General features: G+C 43.7%; 1 protein-coding gene across 1 annotated transcript; it reads right to left on the bottom strand.

Moving 5' to 3' along the window:
• Window positions 1-341: 341 nt before the first annotated feature.
• On the bottom strand, window positions 342-5,062 carry LOC131258807 (uncharacterized). The gene is made up of 5 exons (XM_058260189.1): window positions 4,742-5,062; window positions 1,861-2,090; window positions 1,428-1,777; window positions 996-1,356; window positions 342-925 (listed from the first exon to the last, which is right to left on the bottom strand). Exons 1-5 carry the CDS (start codon window positions 5,060-5,062, stop codon window positions 640-642), a joined length of 1,548 nt encoding a protein of 515 aa, XP_058116172.1. The 3' UTR covers window positions 342-639.
• Window positions 5,063-20,010: the final 14,948 nt, after the last annotated feature.

Genomic DNA, 20,010 nt, shown 5'->3' with positions numbered 1-20,010 from the left:
ATCTCATCGCCAAAAACCAGGCCACCGAGCGAACCTCGTATGGAACCGAAAACGCTGTAAAACATTTTGCGACCTCGGTCAGCTGCAGAAAATCGAGAGCTTCGCGAAAGAAAGAAGGCATCGCCACAAAAGTCGCTACCCTAAAGCATCTTCAAGGCCACCAGCCGGCCCGATTCGAACCGCTCGAAACTGCCGCGATTCGGTCGCGGCCCGGAAACCGGTTCTCGCCCAGGTTTGAGCCGGCTGGTAAGTTTGTTTCGCTTCTTCTCGGGAACACTAATTCTGCAAATAAAACCAAAAAACAAAACCCACAGTCCGTGGTCGCGTTGGCTTTTGTTTGTTTTATTGATTTATTTTATATTTTCTTCGCAAAATAAAATGTCCCCGGGGCTGCTGCAGCCTGCGCGAAGTGGTGACTCGGTTTCGTGAAAGTTGTGCGATGCTGACTCCTAGTGAGGCCGTGAGTTACAATTTTTACTATTCCGCTACCCGAAACAAACTATAATCAACTCCCAGCGTCCTCGTCTTATGTACAATGCCGCTATATGCTAGTTTTAATGAAATAAAGTCGAATTATGGAGGTGCCTAAGAATAATCTCTTCTAAGTACGGATCAGGGGCACGCAAGTGGTACGTCCTTTCATACCACCCGCAGCTCGTCCGCATCGTCATCCGCGTACCCCGAAGGTAGGACCGTTTGCGTATCTCGCGGCATCTGATGCTCGGCGTACGGAGTTCCGGGATTTTGGGCCTTCAGCCGCTGGCCAACGTTGCACAGGCCGATCGAACGACGCCTCAGGCCAACAAACACGACGAAAATGATGATGGCATTCCAGGCGAGGACGGAGAGCAGCGTATACTTGTTCATCGAGTACGGTATCCACACGATGATCTGGGTGGCACAGGCGAACGTGGAAACGATCGTGCTGGAAGAAAAGACACAGGCGATTAATGTCAGTTGATCCTTGGGAGATACGCGAGTACCACTATACGTACAGCTCCTTTCGTTGGTCCATTCGCTTGGCCGTGCTGCCTTCGTTGATCATTTCGAACGGATTCTCGCTGCTATTGAACCCAAGATGGTTGCGTCCGAAGGAGGTGTAGATGTTAGCCGCACTGATGGTCAACGTGATCGTCAAACTGGCCAAGACCGTCAGAAATAGGACGCTTTCGGAGTAGAATGTCAGTGCCATGGCGATCAGCGAGCAGGAGGAGATGAAGAACACCGCCACCAGCAGCAGTCGATAGTTAATGCTGGTCGTTCCGGTGGCGGACGAAAAGAACAGTATCGAGCTGAAGAGCACGAAGAGGGCGTATGAAATCTCCACCAGGACTTCCACGATCGGGCGGTATTGTTCTGGAATGAACGGGAAGGAAACACCGTGTCATTATCGCCGTCAAATCGACTTCAACTTCTTTTCCTCCTACCTTCGTGGATAGTGTCGAAAAGAAGCTCGAACAGAATGGCAAGCGCAAGGAATCCCGCATGGCTCCCTATCAGAGGCCCGTACCGATGCGGTAGGGTACGATCGAAGATGTACGCCAGCACGGTGATAACCGATGCGATCAGCGCCAGGACAATCATCACCGTGCCCAACCATCCGGAGAACAGATCCGTCTCGGCCGTCGGCGATTCGCAGATGTGCGCCGCCAGCACCATGTTGCCCGATTCCTCCACGCAAAAGTCATCGTAGAACTCGAACCGATCGCCTCGCGTCACCAGCAACGATCCGTTCTGGATGAGCATCATCTGTGTGCCGCGATCGTTGAATATCAACCTGTTGGGGGAAACCGGAGAGCGAACAGTTCCAGTCATTAGTTTTGTTTGTTTATGTCACTTCGATCACCGCCTGGCACCTACCGCTGTCCGACGCACTTCTTGTCGATCGTCGTGTTGTAGCGCAGATATCTGCCGTACTCGTGACATCCCGGCCCGTAATAGTCCAGCTGGCGGGCTAGCAACGAGAAGCGGCTCATGTGCTCGTACAGATCTATCGGGTGACAGGTGGTTATGCTTAGACGATGGAACGACTGGCCCTTGGGGCAGCACTTGCGCACGGTCAGCTTGTCCAGGGTGTGGATCTGTAGCGGCTACATCCCCGGGGGAGTGATTATTGATGAGGAAGAAACGTGAAACATAGTCAAATTAATGATTATCCTGTCACTGGTTAAATCTTTCTTCGATTACAATTATTTATTATCGTAAGGAAAAAAGGTAAACATTTAGGTTTTCTGTTTTTCTATCTTCTGAAAGGCGATTTCATAATCAATTTGGCGAGACTTCTAGACACATATTGCCTTCCCAAACGTTTACTTCGGTGCAATAGAAAAATGTTCCGAAATGATACTCTGTCTGAAAGCCATGTCTCCATCTGGAAGCTGCCATAAGTTATGCTAATTTTTAAAAAGATTATATTTGCATACCCGTTCTTTAGCCTACTTCGTAGCCAGTTCTGACAAAAAAAGAAATCGTTCGGCAGCGAAGAAAGTGTCTTTCATTGGATTTAGGGTAATTTTTACTTTGAAAGTCCAAAGATGCCTTCGATACGATTTCCTCCCAGAACGATTAATATCAATCACTGCAGAGTGCCAGCAGAGTTGGTGGCAAGGTTTTTCCAGCGCGATCCCAGCGAAGGCTCGCTGGCACAAAATAAATGATCGCATCGGGAACCAGTTTGGCCATAAATAAAACTCCTCTCGGACATGATTCGTCCGGTTTCGTGGGCTTCATTTTGGTTTTCGTCGAAAATTGTTGGTCGATTGGCAAATTTTTGGTACACTTACGAACCTTTTTAAAGGAATCCGATTCCCCACCGAGTTTCCAGACGGAGGTAACTTTAACATTTCCCTAACCGGTCTTGGTTGGAAGGTTGAGCACATAAAACAAATCGTGCACCTTCGCACATCCGATCCGCGATACGACTGCATTCAAGCGTTGCGTTTTAACGCGAAGGCGAAACGATTCCAGTTCGGTTTCATGATCAAGTTTCCGACGTCCATGCGGAATTCAGATGTGCAACGTTGGATCGGTATTGTGTTTTCCGGTGCATCGGTACACGGTACGCGGTAAGACCGGGGTGGAAGAGAAGCCAACGGACACGTTAACTTTGGCAATTTTTAACCTCCTACTGTGCGAATGCCACATGGCACCGAGGCATGCAGGCGAGCGGTAGAAAGTAATGTCCTTCGTGAGCGTTACGAAGGTGAAGAAATCCTGCCGCACCATCCGATGCAGCTCACGCACGGGTAAGATTGTATCGCAGGTGCAACAAGTACTGTAGGCTATTGATATTAAACTTGATAAACATTTTATATCTAGCTTGATCATCAGAACGGGATTGCCGTTTACCCTTTCGTTGATCACTGCAACTGGTGGGCGCTTGAGTCGTTCAAATCTAGGCTGCGTTGTGGGATTGTGGTTCGATCGCTTCCTCGTTCCATATCTCTAAGCCACCAAGGTCAGTGATACTGGCGTTGATATGACGTTCGGTATGCATAATTCATCGGAATGGAAATAGAATGTAGCAAAAACGGCATCGGCGGGAGACGCCAATAACAACATTAACAACAACAAAAACGGTGGAGGCGCTTTCGTTCGCCAGACTTAACACAAACCGTCCATTTACATATGTTGCAAGCGATTAGCCCGCCAGCTTTTCGCAGAGTTTTAGGCTGGAACAGTTTTATTGGGAACCGCTTATACCGATGACGGCCATATTTAGTGATCACCGCGGAGGAAAGTTCTGAGCAGTCAGCGACAAACGCGTCAAAAGGAATAGGCCGCAATAAAGGGAACTCGATTGGCAAGCCGGAGATTAGTGCCCCATGTCATAAGCCTGCTGGCGACACAGCTTCGCACACTGGCCGTTTAACATTTTGTGCCCTGTCAGGCTGGGTAGAAAGGAGAACACAGGCATGGATCTAGTTTTGCTCGCCCGGAAACCTCACACGTGTGTGCCCGTTACGGCGGACGTGTGCTATTAGGACTGTTATACAACGCACCTATTGCCCCGGCTGGGACAGCATTAATAACTTCAACTCGCCATAGTGCCATATACCGCCTCATTATTAACCTGATGTGATGAAACAAAAGAAAAGAAACTAAAGTGTCCCGGAGGGGGCTTCGGCAGTAAAGACAGAAAGAGATCCACATCCAGCCTGTCAGGTAGCTGGGGTCGATGCAATTAACAGCTTCGGTCGTCCTGATTCGTGCTGATGGACGCTAAATGAGTCTCGCACTTTCCGTGTGAGTGCATTCGCACACAAGCACACCACCGATGATCACTTGCCCCCGTGCAGGCATAAGAAATCACTTCATCAAGGTGAACCACTGAAGTTAGGGGATGGGAATTTACATTTTAGAAACACTGGACAACTCCAGCTGGATAATTGATGACATTTCCTTATTTTGTTTTGAAGAAGCTACCGCGCGAGGGGCGCCACTTGTGTAAATCTGGATATGTTGACGCCCCACTAACCGTACAGCTGTTGTTGCACCGAAACGGCAAAACATGATGCTATTCGAGCGTCTACGACATTCACCAGGGCGTTTCGTTACGATCCCCCAGTTCGGGGTGAAGGTTGGCTAACAAAAAAGCTCCGAAAAGGTAGCCTCTTGCCCCAAAACAAAAAGACAGGCCTGGTCTTTGGCAATCCTGGTTGCTCTCACCACGATCATTGCGTAAGCTCGACATTGGCCATGGGAGGTTCTGGTGTGTGTTTTGCTTCGCCTGCTAGCCTACCTTGCGGTCTCCGATGCAGGCCACACTCTGTTCCGCCGAGCTGGATGCAAGCTCCGACGACACGGAGTCATTGCCTGCCGGCGTGCTTTGATTCAGTGCCGTCGCGATCAGCCGATCCAGTGCTTCGTTGTAGTCCTTCGGGTTCACTTTTTTCCGCCGATGCTGCGGATCGATCACGTAGTCATCCGTGACGCTCTCCCCGGAATCGTCGACATACGTGATGAAGTTGGCGTCGGTCCGATCGGGCACGATCGCCAGCAGCAGGACCGCGACGCCGACACTCCACACCGATAGCGCACACAGTGTCCTTGGAGAGGCCATTTCTTGTATTGGATAAGAGGTGCCAGAACACTGTCACTTTTCGTTGCCCTCAATAATATCACTAGAACAGAAGTGTTATCACAATTTGACACACAGACGCGATAAAATCTGGGACAAAAATACACCCTAAACCACTTGCGCAAATCCCGTCCAACTTGCTTGTAGGTCGGCTTATACTTTTGCTTTAGGAACAGCGCCGAGTCTCCGTGCCACAACGCTCGAACTGCCAGATGCGAACTTCGGCAATCGAATGAACTGTACTACAAAGCCATGCCGCCTCGATCGCAGAGTTCACGCACAAAATCGGCAGAGTTCTACACGGCCGTTTATTTCGCCGCGTGCGTGCGAACCGCGATTGTAGTCCGCTACCTGTGCCGTCCGAATCGACACTGACCGGATCGGATGCCCTTCTCCGGCAGGCTGCGTCTGTGAAGCGTCTGTGCGTCTCGAGGTCCGGCCGACGAGGTGATGACGATACCGCGCGCGCACGGATATCGATAGTAAGCGGGCGCGATACATGGAGATCATGGTTGCTGCGGTTACACACCATCAAGCGAAACGGGCTACGACATGCGGCCGCGACCGCGCACCAGTGGTAGTAGCATCAGGCGGCGGGCATCAGCTTTTTGGCCGAAGGCTTTTTTACGTGTTGTGTTAAACCTGCCCGGTGCCAGGTGAAATCAGGTTTTGTTTTCGGATGAGTGAACCACTGACGCAACACCGAAAAACCCATCCACACGTGCACGCACACACAGCCATGGGACAATCCGCGAGACCGGATCGAGCCGCTTGGAAAAACGAGTTCTAACGACCGATCAAGCGGTGTACGACCCCGCGGAACACAGCCGGGGTCGGGAAGATCGAGTTCGCGGTGAGTCGGGCAAGGTCGCGGAGGGTGTTTCGCGAACTTCCCGGACCGGCACCACCACCACCACGTTACCGCATGGTAGAAGACAATTGATAAATCCCAGCAAAGAACGGCTAACCATCGAGGGGAAGATTAATCTTTACTTCTAAAGACAGTTACCTTACCTGGCTTGTTTCGGGGATTCCCGCGGTACGGGGAGGCTTGTAATTCCCCCGATTGACAAAGTTCCCCCTCTGAGGACGCATGTTGCATACATTTTTGACATTCGTGTGTAGAACAAATTATCAGTCGGTAAATAGCAGGGGTCGACATATACATAGTTTCATTTATGGGTTCGTTTAATCATAGCAGAATATCCAAGACCTAACTTGTTGATGAACGTTTACGAAACAAAATTGCACGTTATTGATGAAAAAGGGTAAAAAAGGGTAAACTTGTACCAAACATTAATATTTATTACTAGTAACTTTATATTTAATGGCTCAGTTTTAATAACAAGAAAAAAAATATTTAAGAAGATTTATGCTACAGTGTGAAACTGATACTAAAACAGAAGTAATTAATTAGTTGATTTCGTTAGTCTTCCCTTGCGCAGTAAGAAATGTACTCACCCGACCTGCGTTCTGCAGATTGCCGAACTCTGGTTACACGCACAACTGATGGCATACATTTCGGCGCAAACTGCTCAGACGCTTCCGCTCAAGCGTTTGAATTTATCGAGCGTAAACTGGACCAACATGGATAGTTTAACGATTCATTTACTTCGAAAATGCGTTTGGTTGAATGCCCATACATTCATAAGCATGTAGTAAGAGCGATTAATTATTTGTGTCAACATGATTGAACATGTTTATTTACCCACCATTAGCTTATGGATTGGAAATAAATCCAAAAAATGGTTTACTGAAGGTTCAGTCAAAGCGATTTATGGAAAGGGAACTGTAACAAGCAATTTCATACACTACACGGTTTAGGACCTCATCTGAAAGGTTCAAGCGTTCCATAAAACGCGTAAAAGATTCTCATTCTGAAAACATAACGTTGCAAAATAATATTGCACCGCAATCTAACCTTCCTCCGTTCGGACGGCGAAAGATTTGAAAGTACGGTAAGGCCTTTTTGTTAATGTTAAACATGGGCTTAACATGCGAACGAGGTGTAACATCCTTGCTTTGCTTTGCTCCTCCTGCTCGTAACTTGTTCAACACATGCGATTTTCCCGTACGCGACAAAAACGGTACCCAACATGTTGACCTCCTCCTCCTCCTTTCGCACTCCAAACGACGGTTGGAGCCACATTCGCGTCTTCCCATACAAATACATATAAATGTATGTCCTTTCTCACACAAACAGAGCAGTTATTTGATATTGTTTTAATGAGTGCTCCTTCGTAGCTCCACTTTCTGGTTTCGGTCTCCTGGCATTCCTACCCCTTCCGGCTAAAAACCGATGCCAATTCAGTAGTTGTTTCGTTTTATTTTTATTCTACCACCCACCAACCCCCTTTCGGAGGAGGTGTGCGTGTGTGGGCTGAAGGTGAAAAGTAAGTACAGGCGAACAAATGCAAGCACCGAAAGAAGCGTTAACGAACACATTCATTTTGTGAGGATGCTTTGCGAAATGCATGGAAGCAATCGTCTTGAAGAGAACGTGAGGATAAGTACTTCTTCTATTTGAGTGCGACCATAAAGAGGGGGGTTTTCGCGCGGTGAAAATTAAACTAAGCTTCAAAGGTTTTCCTCCATTTCAAAGAAGGCATTTTTAAACGATTTTTTTTGGAACATTTAGATTCGAAAAAAGAATGAGTTCTCTCCTTCGAAAATGTGCCTACGAAACGCTATTCATTAAAAATGATGACACACATTTTTAATATTTCATGCGATGCGCCTTTTTTCCGGCTCCCGGTTGAAGGATCAATAAAAACGTCCACCTTCGGACGTATCCTTCGAGAGAGCTTTGCGCGACTCTCTGCCTCCGGCTCTCCGCTCTCCGTGAGCTTTCCGGAAAGCTTCATAAGCACGCGAAGCTTTTTCTCGTACTACTTCCCCGAATCGCCGCGGGCCGCTGCTTGCAACCGAAGGAGCGGGACATTCTCACACCATATTCTCCCGAGAATGTTCTCACGCGTCTCGAGGCGGTTTGGCTGGCAAAAAGTATATTGACCGGCCTAGGGAAATCGGATTCTTCGGGAAAGTTCCTGAAACTTGGGGGTTAATAATCAAGCGTCTTCAGCAAACCCTTTCGTTTCCCAGAAGGCATTGTATTTCGTATGGTCCTTTTTTCCGATATCGGGAGTACGTTTCCGGGTTGGGCTGATTGCGTCCGTTGGCAGGGCAGCAAGTGTCCGGGCGGCCTTTTTTCCCTCCCTCGAGGCTGATGAGTCAGGAAAAAACCGAAGTACCGAGCGCTTTAAAAGCGAACCTTCCTTCGATCGAGTTTCGTACATTCGTTTTCTTACATTTTGCCGGGGCGAGAACTCTACCGATGCTCGTCCGAAATGAGTTCATATCGATCTTTAACGGTACCGCATTTGATTTTCTCTTTTATCTCCGGGGAAAACTTCCCCACTCAAACGCAACTTGCCGGCAACTTGTTTCCTCGTCGGAGAAGGGAAAACCCAAACCAAAGCAGATCAAGCCCTGCCGGTTGTTGAAGAAGTTTTTCGAAAGATGAGTCCTTGCGCCGGTTTTGAACCGGTTGTAGGATGATGAAAATTGTCGGTGGAAAACTTTTAACACAATCCCATTTGCCTTCTTCTCGCATGTGTATGGGAGGAGATAAACGTTCCCGGGGAGGGGGAGGGGGAGGGATTTTCTCGTTAAACTCAACAACTTCACTCTAGTTATTATTAACCACCATAAAACCCACCCAGTGTCGATGGACAATTGTGAAACGGCGTTCACACACTTACTCCAGGGTTTGATGATGGTGGGAAAGAAAATGGAAAAAATGATGAAAAATTAATTACGCTTCAGTTGCTTTTGGAGCAAAAGATGCGTCACATGCTGTACGTATGAGTGCGCAAGCGCATCCACATTCGTTCGCTTAGTCACTGCCCTACAGTGTTCTTCAGGAAAAAAGCACCGACCGTCTCAAATAAACAAATGTGCTTAGTTTGTAGCTTCCATACTAAAACAGAAGCTACAAAGAACCCCCCAAGAGTGATACTAATACGAAAAACTAGATCTTACAGCATTAATATCAATTATATATCAAAAACTTTCATAAATCCGAGGTAATTAGCAGCGATATACTATCACGAAACCGACCAGGCTATGTCACGCGAAAAGGTTTTTGGGCATCTTTTTTCCTCGAAACGGGATACCCAATTCTCCACGGTTCAGCAATCCTGGCCGTGCCATGGCGTGACGCTAATGAGAGCCATTAATTCGATATAATTTCCCTTCCCGGGCCTAGCTTTGCTAGGGATGGATGTGTTTCTTTTTTCACTTCTCTTTCGCTCTAATCATTTTGCCAATATATCCCGCTCGCTCTGCTTCATCTCGTGTGTTCTTCGGAGGATTTTGTCCAGCTTGGACGGTTGATTGGACAATTTTTCTTCTCTCCCGCCGCGGTGCGGTGAGAATTATTCTAATTATGGTAACGGTTTGATGAGATAAATTTGTATCCGACGGTATCAGATGCGCTTACACGACGGATAAGGATGAAGTTGTACCGGCTCACTGGCAGGATGCAGTCTTTCTAGGCAAAGTTCTCTAATGGTGACGTCGATTTATTGATACTTGATCGGTTATCTTTTAAAAAGTATTTTGAAAATCGATATCCAAGGGAACTGCAACAGGTGAGCGAAGTCTATATATTTCAATTAAAATAAATTGAATGGCAAACCATAAGCTTTAAAAGAATTAATTTAAGAAAATTTTAAAAAGAATTTTAAGCACCATTTTCCAACCATAATCAAATGTTCCTTACAGCGTCCGTGGCATTTTCCACCCCGATGTGATTTTCTTATTTCGTTTTTGTTTTATTTGGTTTGTCCATAATGATGTTTTCGTAACTTGGCTTTTTACGGCCACATTTTGTAGGAAGGCACTTTAAATCCACTTACGTAATCACAGTGATTTGCCAAATGTTTTACTCACATACACACACGTAACATCGCTCTCCGTGTTTTTAAAGCCCGAAGAGGTGAAGGAGGTCTCCACCTTATTTGACCTTTCCCCGAAGCGAGCGAAGTTGAGGGCAGATAAATTAGCATTAGATTGCAAGTTTGACGCGGTATCTGTTTCTGTCGTTTTCCATACGCGACCCGAATCCAGTTTTTCCATCTCGAAAACCAGGCGACACAAGTCACAATGCTGAGAACAATGGTTGCGTTAGTTGAAAGCAGACGAATTGTGAACAAAACCAAAAAACAAAAAATCATTAATCAAAAACGTTTCAACTGAAAATCGACACAGAAAGACGAAGTGGTTGGTGTCAGTCACTATCCGGTAAAGTATGGTTGCCAATAAACTTTCGTCCGGAGGCTCCAGATGCCGATGCCAGCTTGAAAGTGTGAACCAACCGTTGATAATTTTAAGACGATCTTGAACATGCCCCAAATCAAACGCAGTTTCTTCGAAGGAGGAGGAGGCACCGGAACGAGATGTGCGGAGAAGTCCATAACTCACCCACCAAAACGACGCACCCACTAATACACGGACACATATTTGCAGCAGCAGTTTCAGCAACAGCGATTCATTGCCATCTTCGGCAACGCTTGGCCGTTCCATCCCGCCAACCCTGTTCCAGCTTCCTTCTGTTCAACGCAAGCACAGTCGAACCTCTATAACGTAGTATCAAATTTACTTGGTTTTTGTATATTTTTAAAACAAATCTTTGCAATACTGTTATTTCATGGAAACAAATAGAAATGTGGAGAAAACACTCTTTAAAAGTAAGATTAGTCATTGCTTGATAGTCATTGTTAGTCATTGAATGGGAATGAAATTGATTTTTCCGACATTTTACAATACACTCTTCGGAATGTTTTTATGTGAAAAGGGGAAAACAAGACATCTTATAATTAAATATTACGGAATATGGTTTCAAATGTCCAATAATTCCTGTGTGTAGTGCTTTAAGTATACGATTTGATATGAAAAAGCTTTTAAAACTCTGTCAGTATACAATAAACCTGTCACCATTTTCATGTTCTTGCTGTATTCGAAAATATTGACATTGAAAATGTATCTTATTGTTCGGTAGAGAATGACATGCTAATGTTGAAATTATAATAACATTGTCTAATTGTGATCATTTTAATTTCACACCATAACTTCTTATTTGCATTAAACTGATGGAAATAAGTTTCCTGGAAGTTTGCCGCAGCTTCAAAATTAGCAAACACTTGTGAAGTTCTCCTTCAACAGGAGAACTCACTACATGCAGGTTCGACTGTACTAGTTTCTGCAAATTTAATTAACCGACACCAGGCAGCTGCAAATTCGCAGGCCAGATCTCCGGGGCCTCGCGCGAGATTAGTTTTGCGCTGCTCCAAACAACAGCTGCCGTCGCCTGGTACACCCTTCTCGACGCCCCTCCCCACACCAGTCATCACAAGAAACTCCTTCCACCCTAAGCTGTGAACGAGGTGTCGAAGGCTAGAGCTTCTCGTCGTGATACAAATGACACTTATGTGCCGATCCGTCTCGACGCAGCCGAGAGGCACGGAGAGCCTAATCACATGCCAACCGGAAACACCTTAAAGGTGGCCCCGGCGACGAGGAACGCCTTCGTTGTCGTGCAAAAACGAGGAGCAAAAAATCGGCAGTAAAATCTCGCTCAGATCTTTACCGTATCGGTTTCCTGCCGCACGCAAGGATGGACGAATAGATGGATGGATGTGATGCGATGTGATGGATGATTGAGCAAGGGTGAGAAGGATGAGGACCCGTCATGCCGACAGAGGGGGGATGCATCGTGTGCACACTCTGTGCATCATTGCCGTCGCGATGCAGCAGCAACTGCACTAAAAGTGCAGCGTGATGTGTTTATTCTTTTTTTCACTATTATTTCGTTCTTTCAATCCCCCTATTGCGGTTCGTTGTGGCAAAATGTGGATCAATGCCAAATAACGCATACGTAAACAGCCTTCATCGTCGTAGTGCACCACCAGGCTCTCCTCCTTTCCCCACCGGTTCGTCCACCGTCCACAACCGAAAGGGAACATATCATAACAGAAGTTAAACGGGACACGTGGAGTGCGCGGCCGGGATCCGTTCGTTCCGGATAGCCATGCGGGGAAGGGTGTCGGGACGCGAAAGGTCACGTCACGGGCTGGTGGTGGTGGTTTGTTGGTGCAGCACGGAAAGGTGTCATATACTGCTGTCAATTAGTTGGCCGGCCAGCTCTGGGCTTAAGGTGCCATCGGGGACCAATTGAGGGTGGATGGCGATTTATTATGCGCCTTTAAGCTGCGTTCTCCGCATCGACGCAAAACACTCTGGAAGAGGTCAAACGACACGACATTGGCCGTTTTATAGGGAATGTGTGTCACTTAGTCACTTCAGCAGTGGACCCGCTTTTATGGCACCCAAGCGAAGAGTTCTTTGAGAAGCAATGATTACTACTTCAAGTAAATGGAAAAAAATATTCAAATCCGGCAACAAGATTGGCATAATATCAATACATATTGAAAATGGCAAGTGGTAGGTGCAATGAAAAAAAATTGCTTATCAAATCAACCCTTATGTTTAAAAGAGATTTTTAAGTCATGTAGTCAAGAGTGAGAAGGAATGTAACAGATAAAAGTATTGTGGAACCAAACTCCTGCCTAATATATGATTTATTTAGTTCACGGATTTAAGTAGTACAAAATTTCAAATGAACAAAATATTAGACTTTTTTAACTCATTTTGTTTCTTAGATATTTCATATCCTACATGTTTACTGCATTTTGTGTTTATTAATATTTTAATGTAACCTAACAAGTAACGTAACGCCCAAGTAGACTTTCTTTTTAACATCATACTTTTTCATCGCTTCTAGTGGAACGAACACTGTTTTTCAAAATACTATCATGCAGACTATGTTTTAATGCTTGAAAGACTCAATAAAGCTGACTTAAAATATTTGTAAGTCTGATGACCGGAGGTGTTAACATTTTAGTTTTTGTTTCTTTTTACATTTACATAGCTGTTAGCAGTATTTAATAAATAGTCTTAGTCTCATGTTCGTTTCAAAGTCCCAGAAAATATCTAAAGTCAGACGAACAAATTTATCAGAGCTGATGTTAGCCATATAGCGTGTTTGAAATTTATACACTTTTACAAAATAGGATAAACAAGGATTGAAACACTCCATGTTTTTTGCAAACGATACACTGTTATTCGTTAATTTATTAAGTTTCAAATTATAATGGGAGATTTGTATCACTAAAAATTGGGTATTTGAAGTCAACCAACTTTTATAACTATGCACTTACTATTTTATAAAAAATATACGAAGATAAAAAGAAACATGCCCAATCTTTTGTGTGTATGCACTGTTCAATGATTAATTTTAAAAATAAGCGATTTTGCAGCAAACTATTGAATAACAAAAACAAAACGATTATTTCTCGCTTTCTTTTCGTGGAAACAGAATTTTATCGAGTACATTAAACAAATACAGATGAAATAATATTGAAGGAAAACGGAATAGAGTTTATATTTTATTTAAAAAAAATAACAAATATTTCGATTTCTTTCAAGCAACCTGCATTTCCTTGTGTAAGATCTTAAGCCTGTTTTTAGTTATGAGAACGTTGTAGAACTTGGAATATTTTTTGCAAATAAAATGATGTAATTTAGCACAGCTGTGACAGAACACGAACTAAAAAACTATTTTCTACTAATCTGTAAGTATATTGTACTCGCCGTACTAACTTACCCTTTCGTCCATCGCTTTACCAGCGTAAATTGTTGATAAACTATTAAATTAATCATACATCGGAGTGACCTTCAAACGAACCTTGTCCATTTGCCAGCTATTTCTAGCGTCAAACTCTCGGCATCGGCCAGGTAATTTTCCATCGCGCAAAACGGAGTACCATATGTTGTAGGTACCCAAAAACCATTTGTTTCAATCGATTAAACTGATTTACGATTGACCATTACATTTCAACCCCCCCTCGTCCACGAATGTGTACATGTGTATGGGCATGAGGTTGTATATCAACGGTATAAAAGGTATAATTACATCAACAGCGGGTCGCAGGGAAGCCCTTGGCATGAATTTCACATTCGCCTGCCAACGGCTGCTTGTGGTCGGTTGGTGTTTTAAATCCTACTTTAACGTCACCCACACTACGAGTAGCTCTCAGTGAAAATGGTGCTTCTGAAAAACAAATTCTGTTTATATCCACAATTTATTTTGATTGGTTTGGGTAGCATATCGAAGTAACGGCATTAACGAAACTTTTAACCAAACTCTATAGAAAGCAATGTGCTTCCCATTAAAAGCGTGGAACCTGAAGCCTACTCCAGTCGTCAACCGGGTTGGGGATGATTCAATGATGATGAATTGATAATTGATCTAATTGGATATCGATTTTCAAGAATTCCAACCGTAATCCCGCGCGAAATGTGTTCATTTGCTTTAATGTGCGTTAGAGGGTGAAGGAATTCAATTCAAAGGAAAGGGGTGAAATGGGGTAAAGGAGGGGGGTATTGAAGCGTTGGAATTTAAGATGCGTACCACTCTTCCCACCCCAACCCTCGTACCCACCACAAGGGTGAAAGGAGGGTGAGAGAGGTCGCCTTGATACCAGCCCAGTGAGCGACCGTTCATTTATTTTCGTTCGTCATTGCGGTGACATTGGCCGACAATGTGGCTTCTTATATGTGTGTATGTATGTGCTATTGTGTGAATGTATGTTACTTTATGTGTGTGTATTTTTGTTTGTGTCCTGCGTTTTTGCGCTTGCCGTTTGCTTGACTTGACCGGGTATGAGTTAAAACCTTTCACATTTCACAACCTTTTTTAATGACAATTCAATCAAGCAATGGCCTTGCGGAAAAGCTTTTCTATTTTTTCCGATAGACACGGCAAATTTTCGGGACGAAGTCAGTCCTATTTTTCCGAGAGGAACATTTCCCTGATCCCCCAACATCCCTCACCTTCACACGACAGGCGGGACGATTCAAGAAAGTTCGAGAAACTATGAACATTTTCCACCGGCAAATCTAATCATAACCCTCCGTACCGAGTCTCGATGGTTTCGAACATCGTCGGCATCGGCTTATCAGGCATCAAGGGCAGATTACTTTATCGCCGAGATGAGATCGGCGAGCATTCTTCTTCTCGCCGCGAACCCTTTTCACCCGCACCCTCCTTCAAGATGTTGCAAATTGATAAGAAATCATTGCTCTCTCCGAAGCAGCACTTCGAGTCGGGCCCACTGGTCCAGGTGCAATGGAAATTTACCGCAAAAGAAAAAGAAAAGACAGATTAATCGCATGCAAACAGGAAGCTTCGAGGCATGTAGAAAGGCGTAGAGGAAAGTGTTCCAATATATAATATCAGTTTACCATAGACATACTAAAAAACATCATTTATCATCATACGGAATTCAAGTTTTTATTTATGAGCAAAGGTAGATTTAATGGAACAAACAATAAGGGAAGTTGTTTCAAAATGCACCTTCAAGTCGAAAAATATTCCACATCGTCTAAACTGCCCATACTCGTATATGAGTCCGATTTGAAAAATCATCATTTTGAGAAAATAGCGGTTGAAAAATTTTACACAAGAATATGTTTTGTTATTATTAGTGATATAAAATTTTTTATTGGTTGATTACATTTTTGGTATTGTAGCATAAACATTTCGTTGAGAAATGAAAGTTCATATTAAATAAATGTTTTCAATTCTAAAGTGGTGAAAATAAACCATATGGAACACGATATGCGGGTACTTTCGAAGGTGAAAGCAAAAGTACTAGTATATCAGTTCCATCCCATAGCATACTTTGTTTACCTTGCACGTCAAAACATTGATGTTCGGGTTTTCCATACGGATGGTTTCATTCCATACGGATGTTTGCACTTTAACAGTGTCTATTTCCTTACAAAAAGGTTGAATTATATTCATCTGTTGTTTTTTTTAATTACTTTACATTACAAAACTGTTCAAGTTTCAATAACTATATATTGAAAATGAACATTAGTCATGGGGCTAACTCAAAAGTGTGAAAAGTGAAATGGGACTGATATGGGAGTATGGGCGGTAAACCAGAACACCACTTTAAAGACACAGATTCTAATTTGCTCATTCTTCTTGACACCCTCATAATGACAAATAAAACAGCAAGATAAAAGATCAATTTTACCTTTTTTTTAAATTGTGAGACAAAAAACGTCATTTCTATAAAGTAGAAAGTAGAAGTTTGCAGTATGTGAAAATTAAACCCTTGTGGGGAGTTTCAAAGGTACAGTTGTTCAAAAATGTGTGTTTTTTTTGTTATGTTACGTTAGCCAGCCTATTTATTTTGAATGTTTACAACATTAATGCAATAGGCACATAAGTTACAATTTTAAAAGCTGGTCCGTTTAGTTGTTGTTTCTTAGAAAAAAAGATTAAAATTATGTACAGGTAATCAAACATCTACTATTTGGTCACCCTTTTATACAACTTTAATAGTATCGCTTCAAAATGCACATGAGAACTAGCGAACCTCAAATTGGAGGAACACTCTTTCTAATACGTTTATTTAGCCATACAGGTTGTTTCTGATGGTGCAGATTGGAACAGTTTTCCGTAACGTGTCGTAGCATTGAAACTATCGATTCCATCTCATCAAAGATTGTGGGAACTTCTGTGAGCGTTCGCATACATTTGACACCACTTTGGTAAAATAAATTGTTCGTACAGTGTGAAGGTCGATGACCTTCTACACGCAGCTCGGTGGTGTTCGGTTTCTTCCTGGTAACAATTTGATATCAATCGCACGGAAAATGTTAATGCTGTACCACGGTTTCCTTTATTTTTCTTTCTTTATCAGCAAGCTTGTCTCTCGTTATAGATTTCTGCTCAACAACAGAATCGATCCGTTGCGGCCAGCCGGTAGAAATATCCACACCGTATTTCATATTTTGGCAAGATGGCGGCAACTCGTACATCAAATTAACGATTATCGCTAAACGATATCTCGTGCGGAGGGAATGAGAATCCCGCAGCAAATGGACGAACAAATACCCCTTTTCCCGTTTTGTACTTGGGTCCCGTTTGGAGGGCTGGAAGGGCTTTTGCTGAGAAAATGTTCGAAACCACCCCACGAGCGGGAAAACGCCACATCCGGACTGCTTTCCACCGGACCTAACGATGCCTCTTCCCTATCGCTCTTTCGCCCAAATGAGTCACTCTTTCCTTCCTTTCGTCTCTCTCGCTCTCTCTCTCGCTCTCGAGGTGACAAGAAAGGATGGGCCGGAAATAGGAAAAGCCGACTCGTTAATGCGTTTTCACTCGAGTGATTAGATTACGTAATCGACGAGGATGACCACGGCTGGTTCGCGTGTGTGTTTGTGTGCATTTGTATGGGCCGGAGGAATGGCCTACGAGTGGCGAGGGGAAGTGAAAAGCCCCCAATCGAACAGGTTCTTTTTCGTAGGGTCATCTTTTAATAGGCATTCGAGCCTTCGTCGCGCATTGTTGTGTGAGCACAAGCTAAACTTAATCGATATCGGCAAATGTTCCATGGATTCCGGTCGCGTCCGCACGTTTAATGACTTTTTACCAAAACTATCTTCCTTTATGGAATTGGGGGGCAAAACTCCGAAAAAATACGATACAAGGCTACCCACATATTTTGCACGGTTAAAATACGCAATAAACGGAACTGTGAGTGGGACAAAACACAAATGGAATAAGAAAACACATTGTCACTGCCATTCGTTACGGAAAGGAATATGATTTAAAATCAATAACTAGTGCCGCCCCGCGACGTTGCTAAATATGTTTTAGAATACATTTTTAATGACTTCGCAGAAAACCTACGATGTCCACAATGGTCCATCCGGAAAACGCTAACGAAATACAGCATGCACAACATCTGGCATTCATTTAAATTTTTATGGCGCCTACACCTACCCCCAAGCCACACCCGTTTCCTCCTTTCTTCCTTCCTTCCTTCCTTCCTACAGGAAATATTGAAGGATTCCGACCAAACTAACGGGGTCAAACCGCAAGGTTCTATTTCTAACCTCACACGCGTTCCCGATTCTGGCCGGACGGAGTGGAAGAGCGGGGCTTGGGTAGGTAAATAAGGCAGCAAATGGCAGCATTAAACACCACTTCGGCTTGGTGGATCTATAAATTGCCATTAGTCTCGACGGGTCACGGAGCAGCGGCGCGAAATCTTGGCCCGGGTTTTTAGCGCCACTCCGAGTTTCCGGTCCGCGGAATGGCGAAGTTTGCAGTCAAAGTTTTCTCATGTATGAGTGTGTGTGTGTCTACACGTGCCGAACTACACTGCATGGTATGCACAATGCTTGTGACGAGAGGGTGGCGTGAGGAAGAGAGCTGGGAAGGAGGGCTTTTCGTAACGACACTTTAAGTTTAATTACAAAACAACAACTCGCGTTTTCATTTGATAAATTGCAACCCGTCCTTTTCCGACCGGGCAGCCGAGTGTCGTTGCGAAAAAGAGGAAAAAAGTGGTTATATTAGAAAGGCAGCGATAAACAATTCACGAGTTTTCTTCGTTTTTTATTTTTCCCTTATTTTTATTGTTGTTCAGCTGTCAATTCGCCAAGTAAACAACCATTTGGAATGCTGGCATCGATCGTCATCGAGCAGCATTTTAGCATGGCGTTACCGGGCTGAATGTTTGTGTGCTTTGGTGTCTGTGCGCCGTAGTAACAAACAAGTAAACAACTGGTTTTGCAACACTTGAAAGCCGACCGACATGCTTGCCTGAAGGACAAACATAATCCAAAGCCGAAATCAAGATAAATATTATTATCAGTCAAAATCATATGAACCATGTTATTCAAAGTTTCGCATCAATCCTTCTGCTTAGCTGCCCCTAAACTTTTCTCCTATCACCACTTTTTCAGCAAATTATTATAATTTTCAACTACTCGAAAATGAAAAGACCGCAACAATTTTTAGCTGAAAAGGTTTCTAAAAAGTGCAAAATAGTGGAAATTCATTTAAAAGATTCCATGTTTTTATTCGTCCATCGTTTTGATTTTCCGTCAGTTATATCATAAATGTGTTCATGCATTCCTTGAAAACTGTACAAAATATTTAAAGATTTTAATTTAAAACTGAAGAGACAAACTAACCTCTTGTAATAGGCTGTCAAACGCAATCGAATATCCTGGTACAGGATTTGAGCCCTTAAAATACATTTCAATTTCAATATTTCACGCAATCTTCAAGCAATCTTCAACATTCGGGAAAAAGACTGATATTAGTATAAAAGTATTAAACTTGATAAGGATAAGGGAAAACTTTTCTGTCAGATTAGTTTTATTTACCAAGATTCCCTAAAACGTTTCTCCAACAAAATGTTTAAAATACAGAAAATAATGTTCAAATTTATTAATGAACCTCGAGTTTTTAATGTATTCTACAAGATAGACATGTTTCAAAATAACGCAAAAAGGAAAAATCAACCCACAAGGACACCGTTGTGGAACACATTTAGAATGTACGTGGCTCAACGGTCCCTCCGCAAAAAACTTACGAATGCAACACCTAACCAATAGAATAAACATTGGTAAAATAAACTCGAGGACGTACACGACCAAACGCAACAATCGATCGATGCCGCTCCGAGGCCGATTGCATACTTTTGCTTCCGTCGTGGTGTGCTATGTTTTCTTATTTTAGTTCTTTTTTTTTCTCGATCATAGCCGTCATGGATGTACACCTTTATTTTTTACTTCCCATCAAATGTCACCGCAAATATGACTGCTGTTTTCCGCCTTTCCTAGAACAGCGAAGGATCTTTTCGAACAACAAAAATCCACCAACCACGCGTCAATGTCCTGTTGCAGATGCTTTCCTTTCGATGAAGGCTGCTTTCTCTGTCCACAATTGCGCACAGATGAAGTCACCGGCGAATCGACGTTAATTGGATTTATTGAAG

The sequence above is a fragment of the Anopheles coustani genome, chromosome 3 (genome assembly GCF_943734705.1).
Source record: "Anopheles coustani chromosome 3, idAnoCousDA_361_x.2, whole genome shotgun sequence".
NCBI lineage: Eukaryota > Metazoa > Arthropoda > Insecta > Diptera > Culicidae > Anopheles > Anopheles coustani.
The sequence above is the reverse complement of the archived record's forward strand: the minus strand, read 5'-3'. Positions and strand labels throughout refer to the sequence as shown.